General features: G+C 40.1%; 2 protein-coding genes across 8 annotated transcripts in view; one reads left to right on the plus strand and one right to left on the minus strand.

The window, feature by feature from the left end:
• Nucleotides 1–17,238, minus strand: ZNF596 (zinc finger protein 596). 3 transcript variants are annotated; one of them, XM_012458699.2, is made up of 6 exons: nucleotides 17,020–17,238; nucleotides 8,762–8,844; nucleotides 6,332–6,458; nucleotides 5,266–5,349; nucleotides 4,372–4,454; nucleotides 1–3,941 (listed from the first exon to the last, which is right to left on the minus strand). In XM_012458699.2, exons 2-6 carry the CDS (start codon nucleotides 8,774–8,776, stop codon nucleotides 2,745–2,747), a joined length of 1,506 nt encoding a protein of 501 aa, XP_012314122.2. In that variant the 5' UTR covers nucleotides 8,777–8,844; nucleotides 17,020–17,238; the 3' UTR covers nucleotides 1–2,744. The 3 variants fall into 3 exon arrangements, with proteins under 3 accessions (XP_012314122.2, XP_012314123.2, XP_012314124.2); XM_012458700.2 differs by having other exon boundaries at nucleotides 8,762–9,000; nucleotides 17,020–17,066; XM_012458701.2 differs by lacking the exons at nucleotides 5,266–5,349; nucleotides 17,020–17,238 and having other exon boundaries at nucleotides 8,762–17,013.
• The window catches only part of LOC105721593 (ATP-binding cassette sub-family C member 6-like), a 19,618-nt gene continuing 15,601 nt past the window's right edge, over nucleotides 17,195–21,211 (plus strand). For 2 of the 5 annotated variants that reach the window (XR_010339929.1, XR_010339927.1), the window contains exons 1-3: nucleotides 17,195–17,309; nucleotides 18,903–18,985; nucleotides 20,116–20,232. The gene's annotated coding sequence lies outside the window, so the exon portion shown is untranslated. The remainder of the gene's footprint in view (nucleotides 17,310–18,902; nucleotides 18,986–20,115; nucleotides 20,233–21,211) is intronic. The other 3 variants (XR_010339926.1, XM_064369798.1, XR_010339928.1) reach the window with 2 other exon arrangements.

Below are 21,211 nucleotides of genomic sequence, written 5' to 3' on the forward strand. Positions count from 1 at the left end.
CATGTCTGTGGCTTTTATTGGACCAACACACCATTAACAATAACAAAACTTAGATGAAAGACATGTAACAGCTGCTTTAAGGCATGAAGGCAGCCTGCTCAGACAAGGTTTTCTGAGGCAGAATTCATGAGAAAGGAGAGTCAATGATGTATCACATTCACACTGGTTTGAAAATTAACAAAATGCATTTGAAAATTAACATCATGGGAAGATAAAGTCCCAGAATAAGATAGCCTATCTAGCATGAGGAAAAATAAGCTAAAATTTTTGTTTTGTGCAAAATAGTGGGGCTTGTGCTTCCAGGTAGGATGGAGTGAATAAAGATGAAACAAAAATAGAAAAACAAAAAAACAGATTCATTTAAAGTGTAAGCTTTAAAGGCCAGAGAGGAATACACAAGATAAAATTCCATAAATAAAAGAGCCCTTGTTAGGAGAAGTGAGAATATTAAACATTTAAACACAGAACAGAAAGGTTGTTAAAGAAAAGCCCATGGCAACAAAATTCTCTATGCTGTGAGACTCAAACCTGATTCTGGGAGATATTCATGCAAACTGAAACACAATTATCCAGCACTGCCAATTTTTATTTAAGTAGATTCATTTGTAATTAGTTTTATTTTTACAATGTTAAATTTTATATTGCCTATAGTTATCAATACTGTATTATATAATTAAAAATTTGCTACAGGTTGTTATATAAGTGGTTTTATCACAAATAAAACAATGATAAATGAGGCGGGAAACTCTTGGAGAAGATGAATGTTTGTGGCAAAGATAATAGTGATGGCTTCATGGGCTTATCCTTATCTCTAAACACATTAAGTTGTATATATTAAATTACACAGTTTTTGTCAATTACATGGATAAAGCGGTTTAAAAACAAAACAGGAGAATCTATGCGCCATAAGACTATACTTATAAAGTGAGTCTTTCATAATCCATTTTTTTTTTTGAGACAGAGTCTCACTCCGTCACCAGGTGCTAGGCTGGAGTGCAGTGGCGCGACCTCGGCTCACTGCAACCTCCGCTCACTGCAACCTCTGCCTCCCAGGTTCAAGCGATTCTCCTGCCTCAGCCTCCCGAGTAGCTGGGACTAAAGGTGTGTGCCACCAGGCCCAGCTAATTTTTTTGTATTTTTAGTAGAGATGGGGTTTCACCATGTTGGCCAGGATGGTCTCGATCTCTTGACCTCGTGATCCGCCCACCTCGGCCTCCCAAAGTGCTGGGATTACAGGCGTGAGCCACCACACCTGGCCTCATAATCCATGTTTGATTTAATCATTACCATGTACATATATCCCACTATTATAGTTAAGACACATAATTTTGTGTTCTATGTGTATTGGTTCCATTGAATGTCACTGTCTTTTTGTTTTGAGCCAGAGTCTCACTCTGTTGCCCAGGCTGGAGTGGCTTGCAGTGGCATGATCTTTGCTCACTGCAAGCTCCATCTCCCAGGTTCAAGTGATTCTCCTGCCTCAGCCTCCTAACTACGTCTACAAGCATACACCACCATGTCCAACTAATTTTGTATTTTTAGTAGAGATGGGGTTTCACCATGTTGGCCATGCTGGTGTCGAACTCTTAACCTCAAGTGATACACCCACTTGCCTCTCAAAGTGCTGAGATTACAGGTGTGACCCACCATGCAGGGTCCTATATTCTAATTGACCCTAATCTACATGTTTAAAACTGAATTAAAAACCTAGAGTTTAATCAATGTATTATTTAGCAACAACACTTAATGCTTACACTTTTGACAGTACTAATTTAGTCTTATTACTGCTTACATAATTCCGCACTCCATTTTCCCAGGTTATTTCAGAATTGTACATTTCATCCTACATATTTTCAGTAGAAAGTCTTTGTTCAAAACTATACTTTTTTTTCCTCAAGCATATGCTTGATGGTTTTATTTCTTGTTTCCCAGCTATACATCTCATAAATGGCTTTTTAGAGTTTTCTTTCCTGTCTGACTTTTTTGACATAAAAGCTGCCTGAAGGTTTTTCCACTATCATGTCAAGATTGTTTTCTCAGGGGAAAAATGCTGTTATTGATTAAGGAATGAGTAATTTACTGAGAACTACCCTCCATTCATGACACTGAGAGTTCTACCGCATGTGAATTCTGGTCTATCATACAAGTGCTGCTCTATTAAGAAAAGGATTTCTCACAAGTTTTCATGGAATAACTTCTCCACTACAAGTTTCTGGAATTGTTCAAGAACCTTCATCTACCTAATAAAAAATATTTTCATATATTTACTGTTTTATCAGTTACCTGATAATGAATTTTTTGGCATACAACAAAATTGGTGCTTAGCTGAATGAGAGTGTACAGCAATTACAGACATATGGTTTTTCTCCTGTGGATTTTACTCATTTGTTTAAAGGGTAAATTATCAATGAAGGCATTTTCACATTGATGACAGGCACAGAATTTCTCTGACATGATTTCTCCCCTTTGTTTAACAGTTAGAGCTGTGGATGAAGATTCCTCCATATTCTGTTGATCTATAGTTTCATTCTCTCATGTAGTATATGGTCAGCCCAGAGTCTGAAGTTTGTGCCATACAGATGAAATACATATGGATTCTTTCTACCTTGAATTTAGGTAGAATGAAGTAGTAATTTATAAATAAATTCTTTTCCACACTGATTACAGACATAATGTTCCTGTAATATGTTAGTACTCTCGTGTATTTAGTGTTAATGCTATGACTGATGACTCTTAAATATTCATTACTTTTTAGTGTGAGTTCTCTCATGCTGTCTAAGGTTAAAAAATTTACTAAAGGCTTTTCCACATAGAGGACAAACATATGGTTTCTCTCCGGTGTGAACTCTCTTATGAAGTCTAAAGTTATAACTTCTATTGAAGGCTTTACCACATATACTGCATTCATATGGTTTCTCTCCAGTGTGACTTCTCTCATGTCGTCTAAGGACAGAAGAGTGATTGAAGGCTTTTCCGCAGAGATGGCACTGATACGGTTTTTCTCCAGTGTGAGTTCTCTCATGTCGTCTAAGGTCAGAAGATTCAGTGAAGGCTTTCCCACATATATGACACTCATATGGTTTCTCTCCAGTGTGAGTTCTCTCATGTCGTTTAAGCACAGAAGATTCAGTGAAGGCTTTCCCACATAGATGACATCCATGTGGTTTCTCTCCATTGTGACTTCGCTCATGTTGTCTAAGGTGAGAACAATGAGAGAAGGCTTTTCCACATAGATGACATTCATATGGTTTCTCTCCATTGTGAGTTCTCTCATGTTGTTTAAGGTAAGAACATTTACTGAAGGCCTTCCCACATAGATGACACTCATATGGTTTATCTCCTAAATGAGTTCTCTCATGCTTTCTAAGGTCAGAGCAATGAGTGAAGGCTTTCCCACAAAGATGGCATATCTGTGCTTTCTCTCTAGTGTGAATTATCTCATGTCGTCTAAGGTTAGAACTTTTACTGAAGGCTTTCCCACATAGATGACATCCATATGGTTTTTCTCCAGTGTGAGTTCTCTCATGTTTTCGAAGATCAGAGCAATGAGTAAAGGCTTTCCCACACAGATCACATCTGTGTGGTTTCTCTCCAGTGTGAATCATCTCATGTCGCCTAAGATTTGAATTTTTGCTGAAGGTTTTCCCACACACATGACATTCCAAAGTTATCTCTCTAGTTTGAGTCACGTTGTGTGGTCTAAGTTCAGAGCTTTGCATAAAGGCATAATCAAATAGATGATTTACATATGATTTATACCTAGTGTAAATTTGCTTGTGTTGATTAAAGGATAACTGGTTATTGAAGGTCTTCCCAAACATTTTGCCTACGAAGTGTTTCTTACTCATGTAAGTAATCATATTTTGAGTCAGTGGTATATGTTGAGTGAAATCTTCTCCTAAATCATTACATAGAAAAGGATCATCTTGAGTATGAGATCTCTGGTTTTGGGAAGAAAATGAAAGACTATTAAAGTATTTATCTATACTCATTCATTCATTACTTCATTTCTCTACATATTAATTCTAGAATAATCATTCAGTAGTAGACTCTGGTTACAATTGTTCCTGTATTATGTAACTGCATGTAGAGAGTTTTTCTGTTGTAGTATCCCAATGAAGAGCTATCTGACTTGTTGTTAAGCCTTTATCATGTTAGAAAATTTCAGTACCTAGTCATGTTTATATAACTGTCCTGTTATAAGGCCTCATGTTATGATTTTGATTTCAAGTTAATTTCTTCACTAAATCCAAACTAAAACTTTCTGCTTGGACAGCTTTGAGTACAGTCAGGTACCTGTACCAAATTCCAAACTCGTTCAATTTCCAGGTTTCTATTTGGAGGAACAGGGTTTGCATGCATAAAGCTTACCATTGTGCTGATGGTTGATATGTCCTTCTGATAAATATGCTGAATGAATGGCATTTCTTGATGTTTAATGTCACCTTCTTTACCTGAAATAAATGAAAAAAAAAAAGATGCTATATAGGCATTAGGGGAATAACAATGTTAAATAGCTCTGAAATCCATTTGAGTGTCTCAAATACATAAAGACAAGGAAAGCATGTCAAATTAATACTTTAAGGAGAAGAGTATTATAGAACATTGACTACTGACATTTTTATCATATAAAAAATTAAGAAGGTAAGTTGAAGAAGGAAGAAAAATTTTCAAAGAAGAGGACCATTTTAAAATGCCATTATGTGATAGTTTAACTGAAATAAGTTCACAAATATCCCCTTTACAAAAGCCAAAGACAATGACAGAGAGATACTTGAATAAAAATTGATACCTACGAAGTATAATGACAGTATCTGAGAAATGTTTCCCTTAAGCTTTTGCCTACATTTCAAAAACACTGCAAATTTAAGAAACCTTCCAGCTGAGCAAGGTGGCTCATGCCTGTAATCCCAGCACTTTGGGAGGCTGAGGTGGGTGGATTTCTTGAGGTCAGGAGTTTGAGACCAGCTTGGCCAACATGCTGAAAGCCCCTCTACTAAAAATAGAAAAAAAATTAGCTGGGTGTGGTGGTACACACCTGTAGTCCTAGCTACTTAGGAGGCTGAGGCAAGAGAATCACTTGAGCCTGGGAGGGAGAGGTTGCAGTGAGCTGAGACTGTGCCACTGCACTCCAGCCTGGGTGACAGAGCGAGATGCCATCACACAAAAAAACCCAGAAATCTTCCTTTGTCAACTGTTGGAACCTACTCACTCACTGGCTAAATTCCTCCTCCTCCTATTAAAGCACTGTTTCTTATAGCTCACCTTGCAGTAAGCTTATTCCTTGTGTTGAAACTTTCTCTACTTGCTCCAAATGGGAAAACACAACTGATTTGCAGAATTGATTGCCTGTTTTTGGGAAAAAGACACATGGATTTTGAGTTCTATGCTGACAACTGTACATGGTTATCAAGTACAGGGCAGGCTACTGGAAAGGGTAAGATAGCCATTGGAGATCGGCCTGGGAAGAGTACCTTGAAGACAACATTGACAGTCCTTTATGAGCAAAGGGAAAAGTCTTGAACTTGTTCCCAGATATAAAAGACCTATAATTGCTGATGTCCATGACTAACTTGAAAGATGTATTGCAGAACCTGGAGTATTTTCAATCAGTGAGAAACTACAGGTTTTCACAGTGTTTGATATTATATTAAAAAATAATCTGATTGGGCATGGTGGCTGATGCCTGTAATCCCAGCACTCTGGGAGGCTGAAGTGGGCAGATCACGAGGTCAAGAGATTGAGACCAACTAGCCAAGATGGTAAAACGCCATCTCTACTAAAAACAAAAAACTTAGCTGGGCTTGGTGGCACGTGCATGTAGTCCCAGTTACTTGAAAGGCTGAGGCAGGAGAATTGCTTCAACCCGGGAGGCAGAGGTTGCAGTGATCCAAGATTGTGCCATTGTACCCCAGCCTGGTGACAGAGTGAGACTCAATCTCAAAAAAATTCAGTAAACACTAGCTGCACCAGAACAATCTAGGTTCTGTGCAGAATAGTCCCTATGATAGAATAATTACTTTAATTATGCATTCAAAAGCAAGGTATTCCCATTTTCTGAGTTTGGGAGAGTGAAGAGTAAGAAGGATGTGAAATTGTGGTCGAAAGATGACATTCTAGAGAGATGACAATATAAGTGAATCAATATAAGTGAAAAAGAAACAAATGGCTGTCAGGTAGTTGTGAGAGTTATAAAAGGATCAAGGCAGAGGGTGAAGTGATAGATGAGAAAGCTGTTCTAGACACATGTAGAATGAATGAATCAATCAGTAAAAAATGGGTGAGTGAATGAATACATATATACATACATAATAGACATAAAGAGACTCACCAATAGAGACCAGATGACTGATGTTCTCCAACATCACATCTCGAAATAGCTTTCTCTGGGAAGTGTCCAACAGGGCCCACTCTTCTCGAGTGAAGTCTACAACTATATCCTCAAGGGTCATGGAATCCTAAAACATTATGGACATTCTACTTCAAACAGTGCTATCTTTGCCAGTGTTCAGTGGAGCATGATCAAAGTGACTGTATTAAGGAAGTGTGCGTGGTATAAACAGAAAACTCAAACAGTGTTTGGGGTTCCTGTCCCACTGCTTTAAATGTGAATTGAGAGTCTGGCTTTCAGATATATACAGACAGAAAACTTCACATAGAGAAAAATCACATGAAGTATGGCATATAACCTGAAGATTTGCCAATAGACTTCAAAGTATAACTTCCAGATACTAATTATAAAATCTGCACTTAGAAATTTAGAACTAAAATTCTCCTCTCCACCACCTTCATGAAAATCCATAGACTCATCACAAAGGAGGCCGTATTCGTAATTTGTCATTTTTGTTTTTTGTGATGGAGCCTTGCTCTTGTCACCCGGGCTGGAGTTTAGTGGCATGATCTTGGCTCACTGCAGCCTCCGCCTCCCAGATTCAAGCGATTCTCCTGCTTCAGCCTCCTGAGTAGCTGAGATTATAGGCACCCACCACCACACTCAGCTAATTTTTGTATTTTTAGTAGAGATGGGGTTTTAGCATTTTTGTCATGTTGGCCAGGCTGGTCTCGAACTCCTGACCTCATGATCTGCCCACCTCAGCCTCTCAAAGTGCTGGGATTAGAGGTGTGAGCCACCATACCTGGCCTACTTTGTCACATTTTAATCATGACTATAGTTAGATATTCCCCTACAAGAACTCAGTGTCCTCAAGAATAAAATAAAGACCTGTTATGAGTTGCAAAAGATCCAATAAGGTAATATGTAAAGTGGTTCCTATGTATCAAACATTTTTAGATACAAGGTACAAATATATTATTCATGAAATGACTGAGAACACTCAGTTGACTGAACAACTTTCATACAGAACTTGAAATCAGCAGATGCAGCTTCTTTTTTCTTTTGAGCCAGTCTCAAAACATGGATAAGGATGAATGGCTCAGCAGCACAAGCCAGAAAGATGGCCTCATCCTGACACTTCCCATGGACTGAGGACTTCCTGTCTCAGTTTCCTCTGGGACCTCCAAACACCAGCTGATATGGTTTGGCTGTGTGTTCCCACCCAAATCTCATCTTGCATTATAATCCCCACCTTAGGGGAGGGCCTGGGGGGAGGTGACTGAATCATAGGGGTGGACTTCCCCCTTGCTGTTCTCATGATAGTGAGTTCTCAGTAGATCTGAAGGTTTAAAAGTGTGTGGCATTTCCCAATTTGGTCTCTCTCTCCTGCTGCCTTATGAAGATGGTGCTTGCTTCCCCTTTTACCATGATTGTAAGTTTCTTGAGGCCTCCCAGTCATGCTTCCTGTTAAGCCTGCAGAAGTGTCAGTCAATTAAATCTCTTTTCTTCATAAATTATCCAATTTCAGGTAGTTCTCTATAGCACTGTAAACACGGATTAATGCACTAGGTACCATTTTCTTTTGTTTCTTCATGTTGTCTCTATGTTTATGGGTAAAAAAAATCTTTTGATGTTCTGGTCTCGCCACTTTAAAATTTTCCTCAGAGTTTTAAATGTACTGTTTCCTATACTCCATCACTTAATGCACAAGCAAAATTAAAGAAATAACACTCTAGCTGCTTCCACTTAACAAATTTGATACATTGCTTCCAGTTATCAAATTTGATTTGAGGTTAATTTGGGGACAAGGGTAATAAGAATTTTAGTTTTGTTTTTTAAGTTTTTCAAAGGCACACATATATTCTATCAAAACATTAAGATTTTTAGATAGGAAAAATAAATACATAATTCCTCATTGTCTCCTCTGGCCTAACCCTATCTGCTTTCACTTTAAGTTAAACAGGCCTCCCCTAGCACCTGAAATACTAGAGTAATTGAGCTCACTTGGGAAAACATCTGCCTTGTATGAGTTAACACATTCTGCTCTCATTTTCACCACCTACCCTCACTATATTCTCAAGCCCACTCCTACCAATAACATGGGTATGAGTGAATTTATTTCCCCAATGAGGCCATGAGAGGCTGGTAATGAATGATTTCCCTGAGACTGGATGAGAGAAACAAAAACTTCTCACATCTCTTTTAAAAATATATAGCCTTAGTAGAGGCCAGGATGCCTTAGTGTATTGTTCAAAGGAGATTATTTCTTGATGACTCTTTGAGCCAATGTAACCATTCCAAAGCCCTGGGGACTCTTAATCGGAGCTCCTTGAGTACACTTAGAACATTCATGTTAATAAGATGAATCTGCCCACAGGCTGGTAACAGGGGTACATATTTCAGTAGAAAGAGGAATTTCCCACTCACCTGTGATGGCATCATACTAGTTCAGCCACCAACTGTATTCCTCTGGGTTTTCACTCACACCATCCAAGCACTAGAAGACAAATCTGAGCAAGAAGAAACCATGACACTCCAGTTTTGCTTACAACATCTGTCCCAAAGCCAGGAGCCCCAGTCCAATCAACAAGGACATGCAGTGGGTGGGGTGTGGGTTGCGTTGGTGTCTCTCCTCTTCCAGGGTCAGAAGGAAGAGAACGACTATTCTTGATAAGAAAGATAAAAACACCTTGATTTTAGAGCTAGATATATGAAAATCATTGAGTTTCATATGCTACCTAGCCCATGGAATTCTGAAATGTTCAATTCCCTCTGACTGCAAATCCTAAGAATCCCTGAATCATGTAGATTGTGGTCGCCACCTACAGATAAATACTGGAATTTCTCAGATTTACGTATTCTTGGTTTGTGTGCTTGCAGGCTTTCTCCACATGTATCTCAGCCCTCAGGGGCCTCCCTCCATTCCTTCTCCCTTCCACTGGTCCTCTGGATACACTTGCTCTGAATGATTCTCTCTTCCACGTGAGGCTTCTAGAAATACCACTCCCTCAAGTCTGACCTTTAGATGAATTCATGCTGAATTTATCCACCAAGCAGCTTTAAATCTCATTTACGATGGTGGATACCTTAAAAGACACATTTTACAAGTGACATACCTAACAAGAAATGCTAAAGGGAGTTCTTCAAGTTGAATGAAAGGACACTAACAACATGAACACATGAACATATATGTGACATTGTCATTCATAAGAAATACATAGTTTGGTTTTCATCCCCAGTTTCTGGCATAGAGCCCCCTCAAAACCCTTGCAATTTCCTAAGCAATAGAGTTGCTAGGAGAAGTTTTTGTTCCAGTTGGTCTTTGACTTTGGTTCCCAACACAAGAGATTGTAATGCCTTGGAATTTCATGGGTGATAGGAGTGTCTTTTGTTCTAATGAGACAATTATTATTGGGCTCTAACATGGTGAGTAATCACCTGAAAGACCAAGACATGACTAGAAGCCTGGAACATACAGTCCCCCCCCATCCTCTGGGAAAGAGAGGCTGGAGATTAAGTTGATAACAATTATGCATACTAGATGAACACTTCATAAAAATCCCTGAATGATGGGATTCAAAGAGCTTCCTGGTAGGTGAAGAACACATTCACATGCAGAAAGAATGGCACATCCTAACTCCATGGAGACAGAATTTCAAAACCTAGGACCCTTCCAAATCTTGCTGTATGTAACTCTTCAGCTGGCTGTTCTTTGTAATCTTTAAAATGTCCTTTGAAATAAATCAGCAATACTAAGTAAACTTTTTCCCTGGGTTCTGTGAGCTGCTAAACTCTAGCAAATCTAACATAAGAAGGAGTTCTTGCCGGGTGTGGTGGTTCAAGCCTATAATCCCAACACTGTGGGAGGCTGGGGCAGAAGGATCACCTGTGGTGAGGAGTTCAAAACCAGCCTGGCCAACATGGTGAATCCCTGTCTGTACTAAAACTACAGAAATTAGCTGGGCGTGGTGGCAGGCGCCTGTAATCCCAGCTAATTGGGAGGCTGTGGCACAAGAATTGCTTGAACCAGGGAAGTGGAGGTTGCAGTAAGCCAAGATCGCACCACTGCACTCCAGCCTGGGCGATAGCAAGACTCTGCAAGAGCAAGTCTCCGGAAAAAAAAAAAGAAAAGAAACACACACACAAACACACACAACAGAAGTTCTTAGGAACCTCTAATTTTTAGCAAAGTTAGACAGAGGTTCTTCACTTTTTAAAACATTATTTTTATTTTTTGACTCTTCCAATTGCATAATTTCAAATGATCTGTCTTTGAGTTCACTGGTTCTTTCTTTTGCTTGATAAAGTCTGCTCTTGAGGCCCTGTATTCATTCAGTTCAGTTACTGTATTCTTCAGCCCTCGAATCTGTATTGCAATGGTGCAATATCGGCTCACTGCAACCTCCGCCTCCTGGGTTCAAGCAATTCTCCTGCCTCAGCCTCCTGAGTAGCTGGGATTATAGGTGCCCACCCCCAAGCCTGGCTAATTTTTTTTTTTTTTGTATTTTTGTAGAGATGGGGTTTCACCATGTTGGCCAGGCTGATCTTGAACTTCTGGCCTCAAATGGTCCACCCAACTTGACCTCCCAAAGTGCTGGGATTACAAGTGTGAGCCATCACACCCGGTCAGATACTTCCATTTCTTCATGGTCAATTATTGTAGAATAATTTTGTTCCTTCAGTAAGGTCACATCTCCTTGGTTTTTCAAGGTTGTATAACATCTCCTAGTCTAACAGAGCTGGGCCAGTTGCAATGAGATGCCCTCTATTTTTCCTTAGAGTTTTGCTCTGAAAGCCTGGTATACTAAATGCATACTTCATTACTGTCCTTTCCTCCACCAGCTTACATATTCTCCTGGAGGAGAAGTCTAAGGGGTCTATTCCTTTTACCAGTCTCATAGAACCACGGGGGCCACCATAAATCTTCACGTAAGCCTCCTCAAAATTCTCTACTTTGGTTCACGTGTATAGGAGTCACACTGCAGAAAACGGAGGTATAAGAACATCCAAGGCCCATGTGAGCTTCTAAATATCCTCAGGCATCAGGAAACATGGGTGCTAGACTGGAAGGCATGCAAAGCATGACCCATCCTCATGGGCAATCTCAGGATTCTCTAAGTCCTCCAAGGAGCCCAGAAATGGCTTATGTGGGCCTGGGTCACCCCTGCCAGCAGGGAGTAGTACTAAGGATGAGATCCACCAAGGGCCACAGCTGAGTTATGTCAAATGAGATGTCTAGACCTCAAGGAGCCTAGGAGGACAGATGGCAGAAGCTCAGCCAGGCTCTGGGTATTAAAATAGTGCTAGGAGCTTAAGGTATGTTTTTGGTGGATCTGCTACATGTAGATCTTGGATCTGGAGTCCAGCCTATAATCCTAGCAAAAATTAAACATCAAATATGATATTCACAAAAGTGTAATACAGAAGTAGAACATCTAAATTCAAAGGGAAATTGCTAATTCCACAAACACGAGAGGGGAATTTAATAACAAGAGCACATATACATAAACAGTAAATATACACTGTACATTTATCTGAGTTCTAAAGACTTTTTTTTTCCTGCCACAGTACAGTAGTGGGCATATATCACCAATAAAATCAAAGGAGTATTTCAATTACATTCATGATATTAGTAAGTATGAAAAATGAAAGTAGGCAAAACCATGGAATTAAGGCTATAGGTGTGATCTTCAAGAAATGTAAAACTTTAAAAGCACTCATAAATCAAGAGAAAGAAAAAGAAAACAGGAGTTATTGGACTTTCCAAATTGTTACAAATTCAGTAGATATTAATAAAAGTTAAAAAGATAAAGGAATTAAATACTAAAAGAATGTAATGAATGAACAGATTTGACAGAAATCAGTATTTGAAAAGTTTTGAGAGCAAAATCATGAAACTGAAAAGACCCATGGGGGAAAGAAAAAAACACTGATAAATAAAAGAGACTGTATTTATTTAAAAGCAGCAATTTAACATGTAAGAAATAGGAAGAATTATATTCTGACATAAATATATAAGATAAATTAATTTTCAAGAAAACAGTAAAATCTTTCAATCACAAATAAGCAGAAAAATCTGATCAGCCAATTTTATTATTTAAAGTATGTATCAGAGTTGAACTGTAAAAGTGATTTGTGAGAGTTCTCACATGTCAAATCACTTATAGTTCCTTTGTATTGTAAATTCTTTTGAAGGTTAAAAAGTAAGCCTGTCCTCATAAGTTTATTATGCTAATCAAAATGAACATAAATGCAAAAATAACTAGAAATTTAACCAACAATCTTCATTAATCACATTTGCAAAAATCATTATTACAATTTTAGCCATTTAGCTATTTATTTTGGTCACCTGGCCATCACTGGTTTGGTTATCACTGGACAGAGCATTGTCCAATCACTGGACAGAGCATTGTAAAGTGAAGTTTATTGCAATAATAAAAGATGATTCCATACTAGAAAACCTAGTATTTCCATATAGAAATTTTAAAGATTAAAAAAAAATAGTATCAATAGACCCTTGAAAAAATATTTTTAAGTAATCTAAATCTTTAAAAATAATTTAAAATCTTTAAAAATCGTATCAAATTAGGGGCAATAATTCTTCTTAATCAAGAAAATTTCAACAAATATATTCGGCAGTTAACAAAAGAACCATTTCCACTAAAGGTAAGGCTGGAAAAAGGAGGCTGGCTGGTGCTGATGCCATTTGCCACTGCACAGGATGCCTGAGTTGGGACCAAAACAAGAGGGAAAGGAGAGGAACTATAAAATTGGAGTCAAAGAGCTGAAACTGTAGTTATTCTCAGATAATGTGACTGTAAACTTGAAAAAGTAGACTGCACTTTCATTATCAATACTAATAAGAACATTTAATAAGTGGGCAAATCTATTCTGAAAATATTGAAATCAGTATTTCCTGGTTAGTAACATTAATCCTTAAATGAAGCAAACATACAAAATCATTATCTATTTACAACAGCAAAATATTATGAGTACCATTTGAAATAAATTTGTACACCCATGTAAAGAAATTTTAAAATTCACTGAGGACATAAAAATGACATGAATCAAGCCCAAAATCTTATTATTAGACTGGAGGACATAGTGACATAAAACTCCAGTGAATGCAGACTCAGGGCAACCTAGACTTAAAAGTAACATGTGGTCTTCCACATGTAAAAAATTACAATTAGTCTAAAAGTCATTTTGTCTAAATTTTGATTTTTGTTGAGGATACTGTCATAATAATTGTGAAAAGAAAAAAAAGTAAACCTATGTTATTTGGAAATTTAAAATAAGTCATACAAATATTTATACAATATTAAACAATATCATAAGCAACTGAATAAAACATAATATTTTATCATATAAAATAGCTCATGTCTTCCTGAGGAAAATATAAAATCAAAGGGCATGAAGGAAGGATTCTGGTTTTTATTGCAGAAACATTATAAGACACCAAAGTGAGAGTGTGTATGTGTGTGTGTGTGTGTACACAGAATGTAAAATAGCATCTACTGTACATCAAAAATGAGTCACGTAAAAAATCCATTTTACATATATGTCTATAATAAAATTTATTCAGCCTCACAATTACTTTGTGAATTGGAAATAAAAATGAGTTGTTGTTTTATCCAAATCCACAAAAACAATACATAAAGTATCAAGCTCTGTTTAAAGTAGTAGATGAACTTTATGTGCCAGTAGTAGATAAGAGTATCTATACAGTTTGTGGGCTGCATCTTGCTAGAATATATTACAATACAAAATGCACCATTTATATGCCCTGCGATCAAACCACCAAGTTACCCAAGGTGGAGGAACCCTCAGACATTTGCAGAGAAGTCAGTGTGCTAGAAAGCATTCTTTACAAATCTGTGAACATCAAGGTCTCCTTGGAACAGATGTGTTGTTAACAATTTCCAAAACTCCCTACTGTTAGACACTTAGGTTGATTCCATTTTTAAGAAACAATTACTGAATAAAACACACTCCATAGTGTGGATGAAATGCCACCTGAATTTGTCATAGCTATCATTTTCTAAACTCTCCTTTACAATCCAAATTATCAATATTTTGAGGCCAGATCCAGACTGATTCATTGTTTTAAGCTTCCAATGCATTATACAATCAGGCAGAACAAGTTACCTCTTACCAATCTTCTTTTCCAGGATTTGTCGGATATTCCTGATATTAATTCACTACTAATATGCACAGTTTCTCTAATCATGGTTCACAAAGATCTGATAGTGCATCATCCCTAAACGATCCATACTGGCCTCACTGACACCATGGGCCTACTTCCCATCTGTAATCTATGTCTGGGTGTGAAGCCCTTCCCATATGATCCCTCAAATGTAACTTCACAAGTTCGAATTCACTGGGTTACACTGTGATAGTGTGAAGATTGGAGGGGGTTAAGGGAAGGCTATGGGTGAGTTAGGAAATGTGTTAAGCAGGGTCAGAGATTAGCACATCCTAAAAACAGCATTTAAGGAGGGAGATGACAGAACAATCAATGAATAACATGACTTTTTCCAGTGAAAGTGCCATTTCTAATCGTTCTCCATTTTTCTTCTCTGAGGTTCTTTCTTAGGTAAGATCCGTCTTGAGAAGTCACTGATGTGTATTAGGAACATGCATTTCAGGACTTCCAATCAACATACCCCCTTCTTTTCCCACAACCACATATATGGGGGCAGAACTCAACATGTTAAAAAGACAATTTTCTGCTTTTCACTAAACCTCCAGGAATTCAGGACAATAAACTTCTAAACGGAGATCAACAGGTGAGTTCTTCTGACCCTTCCTTCTTAATACCCTTCTTCCCTAGTGAAGTCCACAAACACCCTTACATGGCAGCTGTGGCTACACAAACTGGTTCGACCCCTTTTAGTCATAGAGCCTGAAGTCTTTGCTAGTACCTGTTGAGCACAGTCATGGGTGAGAACAGCCAAGGCTTTTTCTTTCTCTGGTTCCTGAGCTTCCCAGGTGTTCTCTCATTTCTGGATCTTGAATACCCAAATCCCACTGCCCTTCCTGCTTCAAGCTTCCTTCCCAGAACCAACACCTCTTCCTCATTAGAAAGATATCTATGTTCTGTGCTTACTTTAAAAAGTCTTGTCGTGGGGCAAGTGGAAAGGTGAACAGAAGCCAGTAGAGAGTAAACAGCATCAGCCTCACAGGAATGACATGATTTGGATGCAATAGTGGGAGTTTTCCCTCATCATCCCTGCCCCGCTAAAGATTTGAGATCATATTTCACTCTCTTAAGAGCAATTTGTCTTTCATGGTTTTAATCATATTGATTAAAAGTATTTGTCTTTTCCAGAACATCACATTAAGTCATCCAAAAACATAAAAATTGAAAACATCTGATTGTTGGAACAGAAAAATATAAAATGGTCAGCTTTGGAAATACCTTTCAGCAATGTATTCATTATGAACAGATGGAATCTGTTGGAACAAAGTTCTAGGACAATCTAGCCCAACCTGCAATATTTGCAGAAAATGGCACAAAGAAAACTTGATACTTACACTTAGTTGGGAACTTTATCCCACAGCCATTAAATACAAAGATCATACAAAGGAAGAGAGGAAGCTGTTGAATATTAAACTAACTCAAATCATCAATATCCTTACAAAGTGCACACTGAATTAGTGTAAAAGTATTTATTAAACAACAAAAACTATTTTCAATATATAATTAAGACTGAAAAGTATTGAGGTCTCTTAATCTGAACCTGACAATAAATTTAAAAGGGAAAGTAATTTGGAAATCAGAAAACCATCTAAGGAATTTGGGAATTAGGCTTCTGCTGCCCCCTCTGCTAGCGATGGTCAAGGCCTTCTCATTGTATTCTGCCCTCCTTCACATTTCTGCTGATTCCCGTCTTGTCTATTTCCATTTACCTCACTACTTCTTGCTCAGGTCACTCTCCTTCATTCTCCGTTTGTCTAAATTCTTCAGACCCATCCACTTCCCAGCTTCTAAATGTCCTTCCCTTTCTTCCTCGCAGGCTCTACCTCTCTCTTCTCTGTTTTCTCCTCACTCCCCTGCCCATCTCGATACCCTCAGCGATGCAAAGAAGCCGATGCCAAGGAATAGCCCACTTCTAAGTGGGACATCGGAAAGGTAAACACCCGACAGTCACTGCCAGTGGAAGGTGACTGTGCAGAAGGACACGGGGTGTTATAGGGTTGGGCAGTTCCCCTATCCTAGTCCCGGACTGAGGGTCCTGTCTGAGGTGGAGACCCCAAAGCCAGGGGTCTGCGGAGACAGAGGGCCTGGCCGAGGGGAGGATGCTCAGGGAGGATCGGCGTCTGCCGAATCCCAGGCCTGCCCTGAGGGGCTGAGAGGGGCGAGTCTGGGGACTACGGGAGGTAAGCCACGTGCCGAATGGGGACCTGACGCAGCGCGGACAGGATGGACTGACGGTGAAGAGAACTAGGGTGGAAGGGCCGGGCAGGGACGACCTCAGTGACGGAACCGGACAAGGACGCAGATCTGGCAGCTGAGCGACAAGCTTCGGAGCATTTCAGGGCGCCGCGGGGCTCCCTGCCGACGGCAGGGCGGTTGCCGAGCTTGTGACGTCCGCAGATACCCGCGGACCCCGAGTGTGGAGGACGACGCGGGAAGGGGGCTGCATAGCATGGTTTGGCCGCAAATACCCGAGCGCACTCACCCGAGCTGACCTGGACTTCGGAGAATCCCTTTCCGGGTCAACAACAACAAAAAAATCTCGCGCGAGGGGCGGGGCCAGTACGTGCAGTGGCGAGGCAGACAAAGAGGCGGGGCCGGCCAGGGGCGGGGTCTCGGGCAGGGGCGGGGTGCATCCTGAGCTTCCGCCTCGCGCCGCGTTTTCGGCACTTCCTGTCTCCCCGCCTGGCTGAAAGTGGGTGTCTGCGTCCGGTTTCGTTTGACTGCCTTCGGTGCACCATGGGGTCGCGCTGCTTCCACCCAACATCCTGTTAGGTAAGAGTCAGGCTCGTGAGGCAGTTGAGCCGGGGGCGGCGCTGCTCCAGTGTCGGCGGGCGGCGGGGACACGAGTCCGTAGGTGCCGGCGGGAGCCTGCACTCCGCCTTTGGGTCGCGAAGGTGTGAGGCGCGCTCGGGCTCCGCGTTATCCCGGAGGCGGAGGCGCAGCAGGGGTCGAGCCCAGGGCGGAAGGGGTCGGGACCGGGCGGGGCCCTGTCCTGGACACCTCGCCGGTGGGCTGCTCCACCGGCTTTCGTTCCTACTTTGAACCTGTCCAGCTCCGCACCTGAGATGGTTTATAAATTCGATACCTTTGGGACAGGCGTGGATGGCATCCCATAATTTGCTTATGTTATTAATTTCTAAATGTATTGTAATATCACTATCTGAAAGTTTTTTCATTTGAAAGATATCTTCATATATATGTACATACATATATATATTTATTTCTGAATCTTGTTTCCAGTACACATAATGGGACTTGTAAAATGGCTACTGTTAAGGAGATAGGTGGATTTTGCTTTTAAATAATAAAGACTTAATTGGTGACTATTACTGGGATAGTTGATAAAGATGTCTATTTTTTAAAAAATGGACATTAAAAACAGTAAAATGGATTTCTGGATTTGATTAGCATCATTTATATCTTAATTTAAATGTGCAATATGTAAGTTAACTCACTTTTATTTCCTTTGGATATTCTGAAGTTTGTGCTGCCAATGATTATTTCCAAAAAAATGCACGCTCTGGTTTTCCCAGAAGTAATGCTAGTTTCTCAATCTTTTGAATTTACTTGATATTAATGTTTGACCTATTATCATGTGAAATTTTTGAAGAAAACTTTCTCTTAGCCAGTGGAACATAAACTGCCCTGGAGTTCATATAGAGGAAGGGCACACTGTGTGCCCTGCTCCTCCATTTCTCCAGGGCGGAATTGACTCTCTCTGAGCTCAACTCATTCCTTTTAGACCTGCTACAAACTAGACGATAATGAGCCTGAACGCCACGTCACTCGGAGTCAAGTGGTCTTCACATATGGGCTCCCTATTTATTTTTACCTCACCACCCTCTCTTTATGTTGGAGTCCAGTGATAGAAATCTGCCTGTGTAACCACTTGGGTTAACGCTTGTACATGTAGACTTACATGTAATGTGTGGCTTGGGGAGTGTCCAGATCAACTGAAGTGATAAATGATTCCTCTTGGGTGGGACCACGTCATGGAATGCAAAGTGGTTCTTCTGCCTGTGCCTCCTGAGTAGCTGGGATTACAGGTATGCACCACCATGTCCAGCTTATTTTTGTATTTTTAGTAAGAGATGGCCAGGCTGGTCTTGCAGGTGATCTGCCCACCTCAGCCTCCCAAAGTGCTGGGATTATAGGCGTGAGCCACTGCATCCAGCCTGGAATGCAAATCTTTTTAGGAGAAGTAGAGCCACAGGATGGGTGTAAACCAACTTTGTCCACCCATATACTTGAGTCTCTGTTTCCATAGCTGGGAATTAGTTTTGATGAAAGCTGAGAATTGACAAGAAGTGACAGTACATTGACTTATAATTTCTTCAATTTATGTGTTCATCCTCTGTGTTACAGGAAAATAGCTTCTAGGTACTCCATTGGAAAAACCACTTCAGTAAAGACTGAAGTGCCTATTTGAGGAGAAAATTCAGCCCTATGTAAGTAGTGTTTATTTTAATGGTCATCATTTATGAAGCACTCTCTGATCTAAATGCTAATTGTCATGTGGACATTATCTCACCATTGGCACTGAGAATAGATAACTATACACATACCAGAATACTAGAACTCTCTCCCTCCAAAATAAAATCTAGAGTCGCTCTCTGTCCTCCGTGAACCCAGGCACACTATTTGTTTCTCTGTCATCTAGTTGAATTTCTTGATGGGGACTTTTGACTTGCTTTTTGCAGTTAGAAGTCCAGCAGAAAGCAAAGATGAATAGAAAATGCAACACAGGGCTAGAATACATTGGGAATCCTTTGGATATAGCCAGGAAGAGCATAGAGACTTGATACTATCTTTCTGATTTATTTGAAATGAACATTATAGTATGTATACATTATGTTATATGCTAGAATGGTGGATTGAGTGAATTTCAGGTCTGATAAACGTTTCCTACAGCTGGTGTAATGATAAGATGAACCAGCACTAGGAGGCCAAATGTCTCCAACTAAGTTTGAGGAAAACTGCTTTAAGGGTTAGTGTTATAGGTTTAGAGTTAGGGTTAAGGGATAGGGTTAGGGCTTATGTTTAGGTATTACGGTTAGTGTTAGGGTTAGGACTAGGATTATGGTTAGGGCTACAGTTAGGGGTTAGGGGTAGGGTAGGGCTAGGTTGGGATTAGGGTTGGGGTTTGGGTTAGGAAGGAAATTCTGCAGTTCCTCTGCCCCACCCTGGTTTGGTCTCAGCACACTGGAGGTTGTCAGAGTACATATTTTACTTTTTTTTTTTTTGAGTCGGAGTTTTGCTCTTGTTACCCAGGCTGGAGTGCAATAGCGCGATCTTGGCTCACCGCAACCTCCGCCTCCTGGGTTCAGGCAATTCTCCTGCCTCAGCCTCCCGAGTAGCTGGGACTACAGGCGCACGCCACCATGCCCAGCTAATTTTTGTATTTTTAGTAGAGACGGAGTTTCACCATGTTGACCAGGATGGTCATGATCTCTTGACCTCGTGATCCACCCACCTCGGCCTCCCAAAGTGCTGGGATTACAGGCGTGAGCCACTGCGCCCGTCTACTTTTTTTTTTTTTATTTATTATTTGAGATGGAGTTTTCTTACTGTTTTCCAGGTGGAGTGCAATGGCGCTATTTCGGCTCACGGCAACCTCTGCCTCCCGGCTTCAAGCGATTCTCCTGCCTCAGCCTCCCAAGTAGCTAGAATTACAGACATGCGCCACCATGCCCAGGTAATTGTGTATTTTTAGTAGAGACAGCCTTTTCTCTGTTGGTCATGCAGGTGTTGAACTCCCGACTCAGGTTATCCAACTCTCTGGGCCTCCCACAGTGCTGGGATTACAGGCATGAGCCACTGTGCCCTGCTTTATTTTTAATAAAGTTGACATTATCCATTTTTTTCTTTCATCATTTGACTTTTGCTGTTGTAACTAAAAACTCATCTTCAAATAGAAGGTCATGTTCATTTTCTTCTAAAATTTTTACAGGTGCAGATTTTAAATGTAAGTCTGTGAATTATTTTGAATACATTTTTGTATGAGTTATAGGGTTTATGTTTTGTTCATTTTTCCCTATATGGTTCCTATTGTTCTATCACCAGTGGTGAAACAGACATTGTTTTCTTCATTGAATGTCTGTTGTCCCTTTGCCAAGATCAATTTACGGTATTTTCCTGGGTCTGTTTTGGGCTCATTTTCATTTATCTGTTAGTCTGTTTCTTCACCAGCATCACATTTTCTTTACTGCTTTAGCTTTCCAATGTGTCGGGATCCAGATGTGTGAGTTCTTTGTTCGTACGTCTTCGATGTTGCCTATTCTAGGTTAAAAACAAGGCTTGGTGCGGTGGTTCTCGTCTGTAATCTCAGTGCTTTTGGAGGCAAAAGCAGGAGGATCACTTGGGACCAGGAGTTCAAAACCAGCTTGGGGAAAATAAGATTCTCACGTCTGAAAATATTTTTTAAAAGTGAGCTGGGAGTGGTAGCATGTGCCTGTAGTCCTAGCTGTTTGAGAGGCTGAGGTGGGAGGATTGCTTGAGCCCAGAAGTTTCAAGCTCTAGTGAGCTGTTATTACAGCACTGCAATCCAGTATGGGTGACAGGGCAAGACCCTGTCTCTAAAACAAACAAACAAACAATAAAAATAAATGAAAAACAATTTTCTGAGAATTTGGACTGTGCTGAATCTGTGTTGAGGTTGAAAGAATTTTCGTCTT

Source organism: Aotus nancymaae, unplaced genomic scaffold, assembly GCF_030222135.1.
Source record: "Aotus nancymaae isolate 86718 unplaced genomic scaffold, 86718_ANA_hifiasm-v0.15.2.pri h1tg000090l, whole genome shotgun sequence".
Classification (NCBI taxonomy): domain Eukaryota; kingdom Metazoa; phylum Chordata; class Mammalia; order Primates; family Aotidae; genus Aotus; species Aotus nancymaae.